This window comes from Erpetoichthys calabaricus, chromosome 1 (genome assembly GCF_900747795.2).
Source record: "Erpetoichthys calabaricus chromosome 1, fErpCal1.3, whole genome shotgun sequence".
In the NCBI taxonomy this organism is placed as follows: Eukaryota; Metazoa; Chordata; class Cladistia; order Polypteriformes; family Polypteridae; genus Erpetoichthys; species Erpetoichthys calabaricus.
Window position 1 is genome coordinate 36507990 of NC_041394.2, and position 17172 is coordinate 36525161.

Genomic DNA, 17172 nt, shown 5'->3' on the forward strand with positions numbered 1-17172 from the left:
AGAGCTGCGTCCGAATACTTACTCTCATGTCGGATTTGTTCAGTGTGGACATGACCTTCCATCAAGACTACAGGATATCAAGGCACAGCTGAGGAGGTAAGGTGAGAGAGTTGGGGAGGCCAGAGGTAGCATCACTGCTTTATGGAGGTGATACTGATCTTTTGCCCTATTCAGCATGCATTTGAGCGATTTGCTACTGAGTGCGAAATGAGTGGGCCTTCAAGTTTGTGGTTATGGTTACTTTTCAGAAAAGAGTGGATTGCTTTCATTAGGTGGGTTTGGGGGGGCAACTACCCTTTGTGATGGAGTTCAAGAATCTCAAGTTTTTTTTGACAAATGATGGAACTGCTAGCACTGTATCAGTCCGTGGTGGTGAAGCAGGAGCAGAGGCTAAAGACAAAACTCTTGGTTTACCAGTCAGCCTTCATCCCTGTGGTCACCTATGGTTATGAGCTGTGAATAATGATGAAAAAAATGAGATCACAAATGGCAAAAATGAGGTTTCTTCATAGGGTGGTTCAGCCAATACTCCGCGATAGGGTGAGAAGCTCAGCAATTCAGGAGAGCTTCAGAGTAGAGCCACTGCTCCTCCAGAATAAGAAGATCCAGTTGAGGTGATTTGGTGCATGTTCTAAGAATGCATCATGGGCAGCTATTACTAGAGCTGCTCCAGGCATGCCCCATTGGGCAGAGACCCTGTGGCAGACTAAGGACATGGTGGAGGGATTATATCTTTTGGCTGGGTTGGGAATTCACCAGAAAGAGCTAGAGTCTGTAGCTAGGGACAAAGAAGTCTGAGCTGACCAGCTTGGCCTGCTGCTACTATGATCCTCACCAGGAAAGGCACAAAAGAAGATGGGATGAGAGCTGTGTCAGAAATTTGGTATTCTGACCATACTTGTTAACATTGTGACTGTAGATGGCGCTATACCCGCGCTTAACCCGACACAGACAGACACGGGGGCATTTTTATTTTTTCTTTGCCTGTGGGCAATGCCTTCCCCGTTCCCATAGGCACACAACACAGTCCAAAGCACCACTGCACACAATACCTTCTCTTTTCTTTCTCCTCCACTACACTCTGGAAAGCTTAGTCCCTTCTCCTCCCGACTCTGGCTCTCTGAGTGGTGGCTGTAGGCTCCTTTAATAGCCCACCTGGAAGTGCTCCAGGTGTTTGATGACCCATTTCCGGCTGCACTTTCGGGTGTAGCGGAAGAACCACCTACATGGGTTCAGGAACCACTGCAGCACCCCCAGATCCCAACAGGGTTGTAGAGAACTCCATCTCCCAAGGAGTCCTGCGGGAATCCGAAGCACCACTGCCACCCAGGGGGGCTGCCATATAGCGTCCCAGGGGAGGTACTGTTTGGTCCATGCCTGTTCCTCGGGACCATATACAGAAGAGGTGTTCGTCCGCCACAACATAATGTGCCGAAACACTGGAAAACATATCCATCTTTTAGTTAAGTTTAGATTCAATTTTCATATACTTAATCATCTTAAAGGCAGCTTTACCTGTGAAGGTGACTACATCAACAGCTACAAATACTAGAACATGTCACTGTGTTTTCATGTTGTCCATTCGTGAACTATTAACTAACCCAAACCTTATGGTATTCTTCTATTTCTTTCATCAGATACCGATGCCTACAGAGGCCTGTCTTCTTTGCTCTATGGTGTTTGAATGAGACTATTATAGGAGATGAACATCTATCCTGAAATGAGAATGTTTAGTTAATTTAAGGAGGAGTAATAAGTTACCTCAACATTCTGTAAGTAAGCAGAACACATACATCTCCAGTACAGTTTTCACTTTTTTAATATAGCCTTGGAAGTATATAAAGGATCTACAAGCACATTAAAGCAAATACAGTATGTCAATAAGGGTCTTGAAAATGTCTGATAAGAACTCAACAAATATTAAATTAGGAACAACTCTTTGATTTTTAATTCTCTCATGGTACCATAACTTAAATTCGCAAAGAAAATGAAATAATTGTCTCTTGTATAATAGAAAAGCAATGATTTTATTTAAGCCTTAAAAATAAGGCATGCTGTATCACACCTTCAACAGAAAATGAGAATTAGCACTAGTGACAAACAGCAGGCACCTTAGCTGTGCCAGGCAGATGGCAGCTGCTGCTTATTTATAAAACATGCCACAATGCACACAAGTGAGTGTCCCTCTTCATTAGGTGGTCCCTGATAGCCCACTTTTTTTTCCTCCTCAAGCATTTCTCTCGTGAGGGGGGATGAATGGCAATCCAAGATGTGCAAAAATTTCTTCTTCTGTGCTTGCAGAAAGAAATTCATTCTGCAAAAAAGTGAATAAAGGAGAATTATCAGCTTGCTTTAATTTTCTGTTTACACTTGTGTTTCACAAATATCCAACATTTATTGTTAAGAGTCTCCATCACTCTCTAGTGACGTGACTTAAAATCAGCAGCATGAATGATTTGTTTGACTCAAAATACATTTTTAGACGTTTTAGCACTTTTGTTCTCATCACACCCAAAAAACACAAAAAGTTGAATATTTACTAAAAATATTGCAACTCGCACCTTACTTCAGTTTGTGAATTATTAGCATTAAAGGATAAATTCTAACAAATTAATTCAAGTTTGCATTAGTTACCACATTGGGCTCAGTTACACATGGGAATAACTAAATGGGTTTAATTATTTTACTCAGTAGTGGTGGCATTGTCTTCGATATCATAAACATTACCTCCATTATTTATAGGAAGAACAAAAACATGGCTTAAGACATTTACAGAGAATTCTATGTTGTTATCCTAAAGAGCACAGAAGAACAACATGTCTCTTTTAGCATACGTCTGCAATACCTTCACAATCCACATCGCCTTTACTTTTTGTTAATAAAGTGGAAGGTATGCCCCTATTTGTAGACAAAAAGTCTAGTCTATGTATTTGTTTCACAGGCTCACCTGCTTTCTATCATATAGGGCATGGCTGTTCAGAGCCATCTGTTTTTCACTGCCAGCAAAGCGACGAAGTTCTCTCTCAAAGTGCTACAGGAAAAGCATAAAAAAAGTGAAAAAGCTTTTATACATGAAAACAGTTTTCCTAATAAAATGTAACCCACTTGTTATTTACTAATTGCAAAAAACAAAATAAATTTGTAAAACACTATTTTGTATATAGGTTAGGATATTTCACTGGCAGTGTCCACTAGTGTGCAAAGAGCTGGAACAGAAACAAGTATTCTGCAAGTTCATATCTCATAACTGACTCACAATGTGCCTACTTTATCATAAGGGAAGACATTTTCCCCAAGCATACCGACTGATTTCAGCACAGTGTTCAACATGAAATAGGCAACACAAAAACAGATTTAATAGATTGCAATATGTCCAAAGTTTAGTTAAGGTACGTACTGTACATAAATGGATAATTAATCAAAAAATCAGTACAATTCACAAAAAATGGCTTTAAATGAAGACTCTTACACTTCTTTCATGGAAACACATGCTTACTATGTAAATTTGCTATTTTAGATACAAAAAATATATTTTATATCCCCCCATGCAATTATAAGCGTGAAACTAATCCTTTATAACAAACATGAAAAAGTATTCAATGGAAACACATGTAACTCAGCCTGCTATACTGCTGGGATACATTTTTACAGCCCAGGACGCTAACTAAGGTTACTCATCATGAGAAGGAGATGCAACGTCATTGCACTTAATGGAAAAGACTCTCTTGAAGTCTGTAAATGTATGTCTGCAAGTAAAGACTACGCAGATTGTTCATCGTCCATAACTGGGATAAAATACATTCATAAATTCAAGTAGAAAAGCAGAACCAACAAGTGTAGAAGACAGCCTATTGTGGCTCACCTGAGATCCTGTCCAGCCCAACAAAGCATAGGCATACTGACTGCATGGAGAGACCACTAAATCCACACGCACTGCCTTCCAGTCAGTGGCTATACATGTCTTGTCCAATGGTGTGCTCAAGCTCACTGGTTCCTGACTCCCTCTGAATGGTGGAAGGCTCAATTTAAATACAGAAAAGCATCTTTCAAAGCGGTCCAAAGTACTGTGAGGTTTAACTGGAGGTTCTCTGGGTGCAGTGTAGGTGTTCTCCTTCGTTTTATAGTACAGCAGTAGGCCCTGTTTGGTGATAAGTATACAGTTTTAGAAAATATACCAATGGCAACTGTTCTCTTTGATAAATGATATCAAAAGTAATTCTGTATGCACCTTTGTTTTGCCACCATCATGGCAGTGGTTTAACTAAACTTCTACTTCACATTATTATCCGAGGAACAGATATCTTTCTTCACTTAAATATGATCTGAAAAACACCCAGAACATCTATAAATATTTTTCCATGTCTCACCTTTAGTCTGGCTTGCACACGGATAAGAATAGATAATCGAGCATGACGTAGACTTTGTGAACTGCTTTCTTTTAATGAATACACATATTGTACTTTTTAGTGCTGTTGAATTCTTTTAAAAGTAAAATATTAACAGATGGAGTGTGGTAACACAGTTTTCAATGCCATGATGTGCCAATCAACTCACATTCATTAAATTCAGTCTTCAGAAGGGGATTAAACATTACTGGCAGGTGCTAAATGTAAACGATTCCAAGTGACTAAAGAGTCTAAAACTGACCACACAGACCTTATGATTTGGCATTTACAGCAGTACAAGTGTGCTACATTCACAAAATGAAATATTTACAAAAGAAAACCTACAATTTATTAACTTTTTGACAAATTTAAAATTAAGCAAAAGAAAAGAAAGGTCCACGGAAGCTTAGCGAGGTATGCACAGGTTAGAGTGTCAGAATTCTAACTATACCCTCGAAATACCTGAAGTGGTATTGGTACAAAAATGGCAAGTGATAGATTCAATGATGTAGAAAGTAAACATTTAAACAACAGTATCCCTTTCACAGCTTGCTCGATGCCAACAATAAGCTAGCATCTTATTAGCAAAGAATGAGGTGTGAAAGGAGTAAAAAAAGACAATGCCAGCATTTTGTTTCAGCATTTGATTTAATATAAAGGCTTGCATTAATGACTGCATTTACCTGAAATGAAATGTGGTGGGAAAACTGTGAACAAATTCATGCATATTGCATGTTTGGGCCAAAAGAAAACTTGCTTACTGTATGTGCCAAAATTATTCCTGAATGTCTACAAAAATGAATAATAAAGCAGCCTAAGCTTAAGAGAACAAAAGAAAGATTTGCATAGATGGTAATCCTCGCTTAAAACCAGGTGCTTACTGCCAACTTAGTACCTAGAACGGATGTCAAAAGAACTAATACTTTCAGTACTGGTCGATGCCAAACTTCCAAAGATATAACGGTCCTGGCTTTATTACACTTTTAGTAGTACTGAATGACAGTCTGTAACATACTCGTGCTCGACTCCAAGTAGACGACTTCCTGCAGAGGGCACAGTAATATGCGAGAAAAAATACCTATAAAAATGGCTCATCATGGCGAGGATACAGCACTGCATCAACGCATGCTGAAAAGTCCAAAACACACACCGTGGCTTTTACTATTACCACATTTGTCCCTTTAATTAATTGATTCAGATAATGTTTCATGCATGCTTTGTGAGCACAATAATGTGACTGATCAGATGTGACTTGTAATCGTTCAATATGCAGTGTAACAAAGTTGTACAAAAGGATGGCGTAATGAAACATTTTTTTTTAATACCGTGTCCTACAAAGTCCCTAATAAGTCACAGAGACTTTGCCTTCATTCTGATTGTATTGAACACATTCGTAGATGTGCGATTAAACATCCATCCATTTTCTATGTGGTTTAAACAGTTCAGTCATGGGGTGAAATGTCGCATGCACTTATATGCACTGTTATGCATATTAGATTGTGCACACTAGCAGTGTTAACAGTTGTAGAAGTAAAAACAGAGGAAAGTTGTAGACAAAGTAGCTTTTTGGCTTGTCTACACTTGTGATCAATAGAACTGCTCTATTTGTTAATTCTAAAATTTATTTAATGCTTTGAAGCACAAATCACTGGGATTATGCCAATTAGAGCAGGCAAAACGGCTTACTTCATTGCTAAATATGGATATACAACTCTAACTTTGTGTCATTCATTTGATTTTTAAATTCAAACTAATGTTCATTTGTATAATCACTAAAATGAATGCACATCTCTCTCTATTATATCTATATCTACCTATATATATCTATATCTATCTATGTATATATATAAAATCCAACATCTGTCTGTATGTCTGTCCGCTTTTCACGAGAGAACTACTTAACGGATTTAGATTGGGTTTTTTCTATAATTTGCTTGAACATTCTGGTTGATTTTGTGACTTCTCTCATCATGCTAAATATCATAGTTTGCTTGCAGAAGAGATTTATTTGCGCTAATCCGAGACAGAGACTGAGGGCCGAGGGGAGTGGGGAGCCGGGCAGGGCCCTCCTCACTCACACACCAGCCTCTGTTTGAAATGTTCTGACTTTGGCCACGTTTTGTAGCGGACCTTGCCTCAGCTTAGCTAGCGATACCCATTAGTTTATTGACTTTTAAATTCTGTTTCACTACTACGCGGGAGGAGCCATGGAGAATGGCTAGAATGTCATATTTGAAAGGTATGTTAGTCAGTGTAATGCAGTCTACCAGTTAACCTGCAGGTCCAGTTAATATTCCAATTCTGGACAAGTGCACAGGCTAAAAAATAAAAAAGCCTGATCAGCCATATCTATATTACTAAATGAAGGTTGTATATATGCACGGATGCCAGACGCACCGAAAGCGCACGCGCACTGTACCTCAGCGCCCCAGAGTCAAACCCAGCGGCTTCCCAGAGTTAGTAGGTGGCGCCCATACAATACAAGACAACCTGCAAACTAAACTTCACGTCACAATCAGCCGCCACCCGAACACGAACACCACCGTATATACAACCTTCGTTTAGTGATGTTTGTATATACAGTATGCAAAGAAGAAGCACCGAAAGCGCACCCTGTAAACTAAACTTGAGGTAAAGCATGCACGCCAGATTGTATATATGCACAGATGCCAGAGTCCACAAGCAAGCCGTGCATAGTACCACTGCTGCCTGAACGCGACTGCGCACACCACTGCATATACCACCTTCATTTAGCACGTGAATCCGCCGCCGTCAGCAAACGACTTCTAGCTAATGACACAGCCATAGAAAAACAAAAACGAGACCGCATTGATAAAAACAATGAACGCAGCCGCCTACAATGTGCTTCTGAAACACCAGAACCAGATGAGTCATGGCTCCAAAAAGAAACCGCTTTAGTACAAATATATTTATTTAATTAAATGAAAACTTTCCCAGGACGCACCCACCCTCCATGATTTTTCTTTCCTCCAAATATCGGAGGGAACAGAAAGTGATTGCCATTCTTGGATTTGCGATTCTTTCGAGAATCACAGGTTTGCTGGTAAGATACTAGTGAAAACAGCACAACAAAGAGTGTTTTATAGGACTTCAGAAACAATGGAATTTATATTTTCCATTACTGATTTTAAGTGGTATTTTTCAGTTACTTGAGAGAAAAATGTAACAATACATCTGTAATGTGCACATGGAAAGATAACTCAAGTAGTCCATGATGGTGCCATCCTTTATAAACCCTCTACTGAAAACCCCTCAAGATTATAAAATTTCCTCTGTTTGCTGTTACATTTGAGAGAACCCTATGTCCATCGCACATTAAAATTCAAGCCCAGCATTGTATTTTGATATTTATGAATACCAATACTAGTTTACTTACATAACAGTAAGGTAACTACTTGATGGGTATACCAGTATTTGAAAGCTTCTGTTACTAATGTGTCAAAGTAGCATATTTGTTTTGCGGCAGTGTGGTGTAGTGGTTTTGACTTCAAGCTCTGAGGTTATGGGTTCATGAACAGGTCACTTCACCTGCCTGTGCTCCAAACTGGAAAAACAACAAACAAGTTGCATCTCAAATGTTTTAAGTCACTTTGGATGAATGTGTCACCCAAACGTATTAGTATTTATAAATCTTATATTGTATTAAAGAAAAAGGCACAATATTGTTTATTTTAATAATGAAAGTACTTTTAACAAAAATGGTTGAATGGGATTTCAGTTTTTGCCATGGTATCAAATAGTCATAGAGCACTGTGAAATTTCACTGATATTGATATCAAATACTATAATTCTAGCATTATAACATCCCTACCTAGAACATTTCACAAATTACAAATATGGGGAAACAAAGAAAAAGAAAAAGCATTACTTCTACCTCAGATGATATCTCACCTGGCTGTCCAGAATGGTGATGATTTGAGCTAAAAGCCCTGCCTCTTTGCCCTCTTCTGGATGGGTGATGAGCAAATCAACATCATGTCCTCTCTGTTTACCTCTTTATGAAAAGAGACAGAAAAAAAGATTGTCAAACTACTTGCTACAATGACTGTGGTACTATAAAAGACTAAAAATATAAAAAATGATGTTATTCTATTAAAGTGCTTGGTAGCTTTTAGAGAAAATGGATGAATGAATGGTACCAAATGGAAGTACATTTAGCAAAAACAGAAGAAAAAGCCAACATAAGCAGCTTACTGAGTCAAGGTTAGCATGACTATGGTTCACCTCCATTAGATTTATAAAATAGATTAAGGATCAGTTTGACAGAAATGTTCCATATTGCATTTTGAAGTGAAATTTGACAGCTTTTCATATTTAATGTTATGATCACATTATAAATTAAAAAAAGGCTTACAAAAGGCAGTGTGAAAATTGGTACAGAACTGGTCTAAAACCTGACCGAGAAATATTTTTGGATCTGACAAATTTCAGCTGTTTGACTTACACAAATGTTTCTTAAAGCATGGGGAAATGTTTGTGGTGGGTTGCCACATGGGATGCAGTACCTTTACCAGCTCTCCTAATATGAAATTTTGTTCTCTGCAATATTTTCATTTTAAACATTGAAATCTGAAATTAGTGTTTAATGTGACATTGCTTTATGTTAAAATAAAATCTTAAAAAGGAAAATAAAAGGAAGTAGTAGTTATTGCATCTTTGTGGACCTGGAGAAAGCATATGACAGGGTGTCTCGAGAGGAGCTGTGGTATTGTATGAGGAAGTCGGGAGTGGCAGAGAAGTACGTAAGAGTTGTACAGGATATGTACGAGGGAAGTGTGACCGTGGTGAGGTCTGCGGTAGGAGCGACGGATGCATTCAAGGTGGAGGTGAGATTACATCAGGGATCGGCTCTGAGCCCTTTCTTATTTGCAATGGTGATGGACAGGTTGACAGACAAGATTAGACAGGAGTCCCCGTGGACTATGATGTTTGCTGATGACATTATGATCTGTAGCGACAGCAGGGAGCAGGTTGAGGAGACCCTGGAGAGGTGGAGATATGCTCTAGAGAGGACAGGAATGAAGGTCAGTAGGAACAAGACAGAATACGTGTGTGTAAATGAGAGAGAGGTCAGTGGAATGGTGAGGATGCAGGCAATAGAGTTGGAGAAGGTGGATGAGTTTAAATACTTGGGATCAACAGTAGAGAGTAATGGGAATTGTGGAAGAGAGGTGAAAAAAAGAGTGCAGGCAGGGTGGAATGGGTGGAGAAGAGTGTCAGGAGTAATTTGTGACAGACAGGTATCAGCAAGAGTGAAAGGGAAGGTCTACATGGCAGTAGTGAGACCAGCTATGTTATATGGGTTGGAGACGGTGGCACTGACCAGAAAGCAGGAGACAGAGCTGGAGGTAGCAAAGTTAAAGATGCTAAGATTTGCACTGGGTATGACAAGGATGGATAGGATTAGAAATGAGGACATTAGAGGGTCAGCTCAAGTTGGACGGTTAGGAGACAAAGCCAGAGAGGCGAGATTGAGTTGGTTTGGACATGTGTAGAGGAGAGATGCTGGGTATATTGGGAGAAGGATGCCAAGGATAGAGCTGCCAGGAAAGAGAAAAAAAGGAAGGCCTAAGAGAAGGTTTATGGATGTGGTGAGAGAGGACATGCAGGTGATGGGTGTAACGGAACAAGATGCAGAGGACAGAAAGATATGGAAGATGATTCACTGTGACAACCCCTAATGGGAGCAGCCGAAAGAAGAAGTAGTTAAGATAAAAATTTTTTCTTCCCAAAACAAGAAATAAATAAAAATGGTAGGCTATTGGTTACACTGTTGTGTAGTTAATGCTAGTTCTCCTTAACACATGCTAAAACAAAACTAATTTCTAGATCTGATCTTCTATACATCCTGGAAATAAGCAAAAATCAAAGAAAAAACATAAATCTGATATTAAAATACACTTTTCTTCAAAGCCCAGGATCACATGATGTACACTTCAGGCATTTACACTATCATCCAGATGTGAATGCACTTCAGGTATATTAAGGTATTTTTTATAGATATCTACTGTATATATCACAATCTGTGTGGGATTATTTTACTAAGAACATGAGAACAAGAATTCTGATGTCCTAGTGACATGTGAAATAAAGCAACCAAATATTCTTGATCAGAATTTGTACAGTAAATGATACAATTAGATAAGCATGACCTGAGATGTCAAGAGATTATGCAAACAACATTTGTAAGAGAAGATCAGAACCCATGTATAGTTACAGCTTGTGCCTGAAGCACAACACAAAAAAAAAAAGAAACACCACCACCAACGTGGCCCAGTAGCTTTAACTAATAGCAGCCTAAACCCATCCATCCATCCATTCTCTTCCGCTTATCCGAGGTCGGGTCGCGGGGGCAGCAGCTTGAGCAGAGATGCCCAGACTTCCCTCTCCCCGGCCACTTCTTCTAGCTCTTCCGGGAGAATCCCAAGGCGTTCCCAGGCCAGCCGAGAGACATAGTCCCTCCAACTTGTCCTGGGTCTTCCCCGGGGCCTCCTCCCGGTTAAACGTGCTCAGAACACCTCACCAGGGAGGCGTCCAGGAGGCATCCTGATCAGATGCCCGAGCCACCTCATCTGACTCCTCTCGATGCGAAGGAGCAGTGGCTGTACTCTGAGCCCCTCCCGGATGACTGAGCTTCTCTTTAAGGGAAAGCCCAGACACCCTGCGGAGGAAACTCATTTCAGCCACTTGTATTCGCGATCTCGTTCTTTCGGTCACTACCCAAAGCTCATGACCATAGGTGAGGGTAGGAACGTAGATCAACTGGTAAATTGAGAGCTTTGCCTTATGGCTCAGCTCCTTTTTCACCACGACAGACCGATGCAGAGCCCGCATCACTGCGGACGCCGCACCGATCCGCCTGTCGATCTCACGCTCCATTCTTCCCTCACTCGTGAACAAGATCCCAAGATACTTGAACTCCTCCACTTGGGGCAGGATCTCGCTACCAACCCTGAGAGGGCACTCCACCTTTTTCCAGCTGAGGACCATGGTCTCGGATTTGGAGGTGCCGATTCCCATCCCAGCCGCATCACACTCGGCTGCGAACCGATCCAGAGAGAGCTGAAGATCACGGCCTGATGAAGAAAACAGGACAACATCATCTGCAAAAAGCAGTGACCCAATCCTGAGTCCACCAAACCAGACCCCCTCAACACCCTGGCTGTGCCTATAAATTCTGTCCATAAAAGTTATGAACAGAATCGGTGACAAAGGGCAGCCCTGGCGGAGTCCAACTCTCACTGGAAACGGGTTCGACTTACTGCCGACAATGCGGACCAAGCTCTGGCACCAATCGTACATGGACCGAACAGCCCTTATCAGGGGGTCCGGTACCCCATACTCTTGGAGTACCCCACACAGGATTCCCCGAGGGACACGGTCGAATGCCTTTTCCAAGTCCACAAAACACATGTAGACTGGTTGGGCAAACTCCCATGCACCCTCCAGGACCCTGCTAAGGGTGTAGAGCTGGTCCACTGTTCCGCGACCAGGACGAAAACCACACTGTTCCTCCTGAATCCGAGGCTCGACTATCCGACGGACCCTCCTCTCCAGGACCCCTGAATAGACTTTTCCAGGGAGGCTGAGGAGTGTGATCCCTCTGTAGTTGGAACACACCCTCCGGTCCCCTTTCTTAAAGAGGGGGACCACCACCCCAGTCTGCCAATCCAGAGGCACGGTCCCTGATGTCCATGCGATGTTGCAGAGGCGTGTCAACCAAGACAGTCCCACAACATCCAGAGCCTTGAGGAACTCCGGGTGTATCTCATCCACCCCCGGGGCCCGGTCCCCTTTCTTAAAGAGGGGGACCACCACCCCAGTCTGCCAAACCAGAGGCACTGTCCCTGATGTCCATGCGATGTTGCAGAGGCGTGTCAACCAAGACAGTCCCACAACATCCAGAGCCTTGAGGAACTCCGGGCGTATCTCATCCACCCCCGGGGCCCTGCCACCAAGGAGTTTTTTGACCACCTCGGTGACCTCAGTCCCAGAGATGGGGAGCCCACCTCTGAGTCCCCAGGCTCTGCTTCATCATTGGAAGGCATGTTAGTGGGATTGAGGAGGTCTTCGAAGTACACTCCGCACTGACCCACAACGTCCCGAGTCGAGGTCAGCAGCGCACCATCGCCACCATATACAGTGTTGACACTGCACTGCTTCCCCCTCCTGAGACGCCGGACAGTGGACCAGAATCTCCTCGAAGCCGTCCAAAAGTTGTTCTCCATGGCTTCCCCAAACTCCTCCTACGCCCGAGTTTTTGCCTCAGCAACCACCAAAGCCGCATTCCGCTTGGCCTGCCGGTACCTATCAGCTGCCTCCAGAGTCCCACAGGACAAAAGGGTCCTGTAGGACTCCTTCAGCTTGACGGCATCCCTCACCGCCGGTGTCCACCAGCGGGTTCGGGGATTGCCGCCACGACAGGCACCGACCACCTTACGGCCACAGCTCCGGTCAGCTGCCTCAACAATAGAGGCACGGAACATGGCCCATTCGGACTCAATGTCCCCCACCTCCCTCGGGATGTGGTCGAAGTTCTGCCGGAGGTGGGAGTTGAAACTACTTCTGACAGGGGGCTCTGCCAGACGTTCCCAGCAGACCCTCACAACACATTTGGGCCTACCAGGCCTGACCGGCATCCTCCCCCACCATCAAAGCCAACTCACCACCAGGTGGTGATCAGTTGACAGCTCCGCCCCTCTCTTCACCCGAGTGTCCAAGACATGTGGCCGCAAGTCCGATGACACGACCACAAAGTCAATCATCGAACTGAGGCCTAGGGTGTCCTGGTGCCAAGTGCACATATGAACACCCCTATGCTTGAACATGGTGTTCGTTATGGACAATCCGTGACGAGCACAAAAGTCCAATAACAAAACACCGCTCGGGTTCAGATCGGGGGGGGGGGGGGGGGCATTCCTCCCAATCACGCCCTTCCAGGTCTCATTGTCATTGCCCACGTGAGCATTGAAGTCTCCCAGCAGAACAAGGGAGTCCCCAGAAGGTATGCCCTCTAGCACCCCCTCCAGGGACTCCAAAAAGGGTGGGTACTCCGAACTGCTGTTCGGTGCATACACATAAACAGTTAGGACCCGTCCCCCCACCCGAAGGCGGTGGGAGGCTACCCTCTCGTCTACCGGGGTAAACACCAATGAACAGGCTCCAAGTCGGGGGGCAATAAGTATACCCACACCCGCTCGGCGCCTCTCACCGGGGGCAACTCCAGAGTGGTAGAGAGTCCAGCCCCTCTCAAGGAGATTGGTTCCAGAGTCCAAGCTGTGCGTCGAGGCGAGTCCGACTATATCTAGCCGGAACCTCTCAACCTCGTGCACAAGCTCAGGCTCCTTCCCCTTCAGAGAGGTGACATTCCACATCCCAAGAGCCAGCTTCTGTAGCCGAGGATCGGACCGCCAAGGTCCCCGCCTTCGGCCACCACCCAACTCACACTGCACCCGACCTCCTTGGCCCCTCTCATAGGTGGTGAGCCCATGGGAAGGGGGACCACGTTGCCTCTTCGGGCTGTGCCCGGACAGCCTAAACCCACTCAATAAAAGAAAACTAACATTCCATTGTCATCTTTGTAAGATATATTTAAAAAAAATGAATCGTGAAAAAGTGAAATTACCGTCTGAATCCCCCTGTGATAGTCACCTTTGCTCTTGTGTCGATGCTTGCAACTGCTTTTCTGACAGTATCAGTGATGCTGTTGGCCTCTTCTTCAGTTACAGGACTGCTAAGATCCTTGAAGTATTTTACACCTGCAATCAACCAGAAACACTGAAAACGTGAATTGCAAACAGTACATTTGCTTTAATAAGATTTAATACACAAGTTCCTACTCCACTATGATATATATGTCAAACACCATTATTACAGACCAGGAAGATCTATTCCAATAAAAACACATTTGACAGATCAGATAGTTTAAAGGTCCCTATTAACTTAAATGAACTGCATACCTGCTTCCTGCTCTTTAGTTAATTTTTGCCCAGAAGACAATATATCTCCAAAATTTCGAATCCCTTCTCTATACCAACGGTCAGCTGTCTTCACACCTACTCCAAAAATACTTGTCAATACCTATGCAAGAACATAAAATAATTATTTGAGTCCAACTTGTTTGTCAATAAAACTGGCTACAGACAAAGTACTTATTTAAAAAATTAGTGATAAGTCAAGCAAAATTACACCTTTTATTGGCTAGGATTGTTTGACACAGACAACCTGTTTACAGACCCACATTGTATTGAAAAACTCATCAGAAACTTCAAAAGACTTTGTTGGACAGTTCTCTTATCCAAAGATCTTGAGTATACATTGTTCTCCTCTCTTGCTAAATGAATCTTAGCCTGAAGAGGTCTCCATCCATCCATCCATTGTCCAACCCGCTGACTCCGAACACAGGGTCACGGGGGTCTGCTGGAGCCAATCCCAGCCAACACAGGGCACAAGGCAGGAAACAATCCTGGGCAGGGTGCCAACCCACCGCAGGACACACACAAACCAAGCACACACTAGGGCCAATTTAGAATCGCCAATCCACCTAACCTGCATGTCTTTGGACTGTGGGAGGAAACCGGAGCGCCCGGAGGAAACCCACGCAGACACGGGGAGAACATGCAAACTCCACGCAGGGAGGACCCGGGAAGCGAACCCGGGCCTAAATGTAAAAAATTAAGATGTCTCACTTACAGGTTTTCCAATGTTGTTATTTGTCCTATGTCTATATAAACACAGGGAACTCCAGTTTCTGTATTATATCTTGCCTGAAGAAGGGGCCACAGAAGCTTGCATATTGTAGTCTTTTTAGTTAGTCAATAAAAGGTGTAATTTTGCTTGACGTCTCACTACATTCATAATGGCTAACACGGTACAACACCCTAGTACTTCATTTAAAATTTGAAAAACACACACCTAGGGAATACCCAGTTCCTGAAAACATGCTTTGATAATAAAAGTAGTGTGCAAGAAACAACCCCAGAAGCAATGGATAAAATAGCAGGGCCAGCCCTGGGCAGGAAACCAAGCACAGTTTTTCTCATGAAAACCCACAGAATGTGCAAATTTCACACAGAATGCATTAGTGCCAGAAAATGAACTGGGAGGTAAAACACCTTTGATGCTCTGCATGCATTACAATGCCCTCTGCTGTCAGTAAAGAGTAACTCTGGAAAATTTCTATTGTAATAGTTCGTCTCTACAACACTCTCTCTCTGTTTAGTAGTGCTGGGCGGCATACCGGTTCATACCGAAAACCGTTTATTTTTTTTATGATATGGATTTTTCTTATACCGCAACACCGGTTTAAATTGCCTAACTGATGTTCGGAACGTGGCGCAGCGGGAAACTGTTTAAGTGGGGACCTTTTTCACTGCTACACTGCTAAACATAGATTTGTTGCACTAGAGCTCTTTTTCACTGCTACACCACCAAATAGTGGGCGGTAGCATAGGTATGCCACGTGGTGAAAATGGACAGAGACCATTCCGAAACTGAACTAAAAGTAAAGTTGAACATGTGATGAACAGAAGAACTTTTGCCGAAAAAAAGGAGTCACATCCGTCGCCTGGAGATACTTTAGTTTTAAAAGGTCAGATGTGTAAATACTGTTTCTATACTACTGGATAATACTGCAAGCCAAGTTGTACTTGTTTTTGTACTTGCTAGTGTATGTTTTGCTTGTATTCATTCTGCGATGTGCTATCGACTCGTTCAGAGATGGGCGCAACTCTGAATGAATGGCATAATTAAACATGTATAACGAAGATATTTTTAAAGTTCTGAACACTCCGTCGGCTAAGTTAATAACTAGTTTTAATTTCACAAAGACGTTTATCATGTGGTGATTGGTAATTATCGTGTGGTTTTGGTAGAGAGCAGGAATATCATGAAGTGAATGGATTCTGTGCGGCAATTGCTGCAGGCGCCTGCTCTTAGTGCGGAGGAAGTCAGTTTAAGAAGCGTAGTGATTAACGACTGGGTCGGGGAACACTTAACACAAAGTATTTGATGTGCTGCATTAACTTGTGACGGGGTTTGAGAAAATCTAGTAAATTAAACATTGATTTTAGGATGAAGTTTAGTTTACAACATTCTACTTTAATTATAAAATAAACTGAGAATAAAGTAGAAATGTCGACTTTAATCTTGACATAGTCAACATGTTGAATTTATTCTCGACATATAGTTTGTTTTTTTCTTCCGTGTCCATATTTTTTTTTCTTCACAGTGGCCCTAATGCGCTTCAATAGGGCTATACCACAAACAGCATTATAAATGCAAGTTGCAGTTTTTATTATTTATGTATATAGCTTAGCTTGAAGAAAGGTCCATATTAATGCAGTTTGCCTAAATGATGGAACAGTTGGTAAGATGTCATCACCAAGATTGCACTTGTTTTATTTTATTTTAATTTGGTGAATACTGTGTAATGCACCTGGGCTTGAAGCCTTGAAGTAATGGTGCAACAATCAGTAATACTATTATGTATTTTATTGTTATTATTTATTAGTTTAAATATTATGCAGTTTAATGATGGTAAAATTGTTTAAAAAGTCACTAACGTGTCAGTGGACAGAGATTGTTAACATTAACAGAAAGTGTAGTTGGTTTACAAAAAATATTTACTATTTATTCCTTTTCTAAGACGTGTTCAGTGCAATCCAACTTTTGACAAACACCTCTGGATATTTTACTAAGTCTAAATGCCTCTTTGGATGGTTGAAAATATGTTGTCAAAATCATAGTTTAAGCTTTTGCAAAATTT

The 17172-nt window shown here is 42.3% G+C and overlaps 1 protein-coding gene across 5 annotated transcripts in view; it reads right to left on the reverse strand.

Moving 5' to 3' along the window:
- Positions 1–2003: 2003 nt before the first annotated feature.
- The window catches only part of polm (polymerase (DNA directed), mu), a 39436-nt gene continuing 24267 nt past the window's right edge, over positions 2004–17172 (reverse strand). For all 5 annotated transcript variants that reach the window (XM_028797861.2, XM_028797836.2, XM_051918744.1 and 2 more), the window contains 6 exons: positions 14366–14486; positions 14032–14164; positions 8298–8400; positions 3863–4138; positions 2948–3031; positions 2004–2314 (listed from right to left, as the gene is read on the reverse strand). In XM_028797861.2, the coding sequence (XP_028653694.1) occupies positions 2228–2314; positions 2948–3031; positions 3863–4138; positions 8298–8400; positions 14032–14164; positions 14366–14486 (804 nt within the window). In that variant the 3' untranslated portion in view covers positions 2004–2227. The remainder of the gene's footprint in view (positions 2315–2947; positions 3032–3862; positions 4139–8297; positions 8401–14031; positions 14165–14365; positions 14487–17172) is intronic.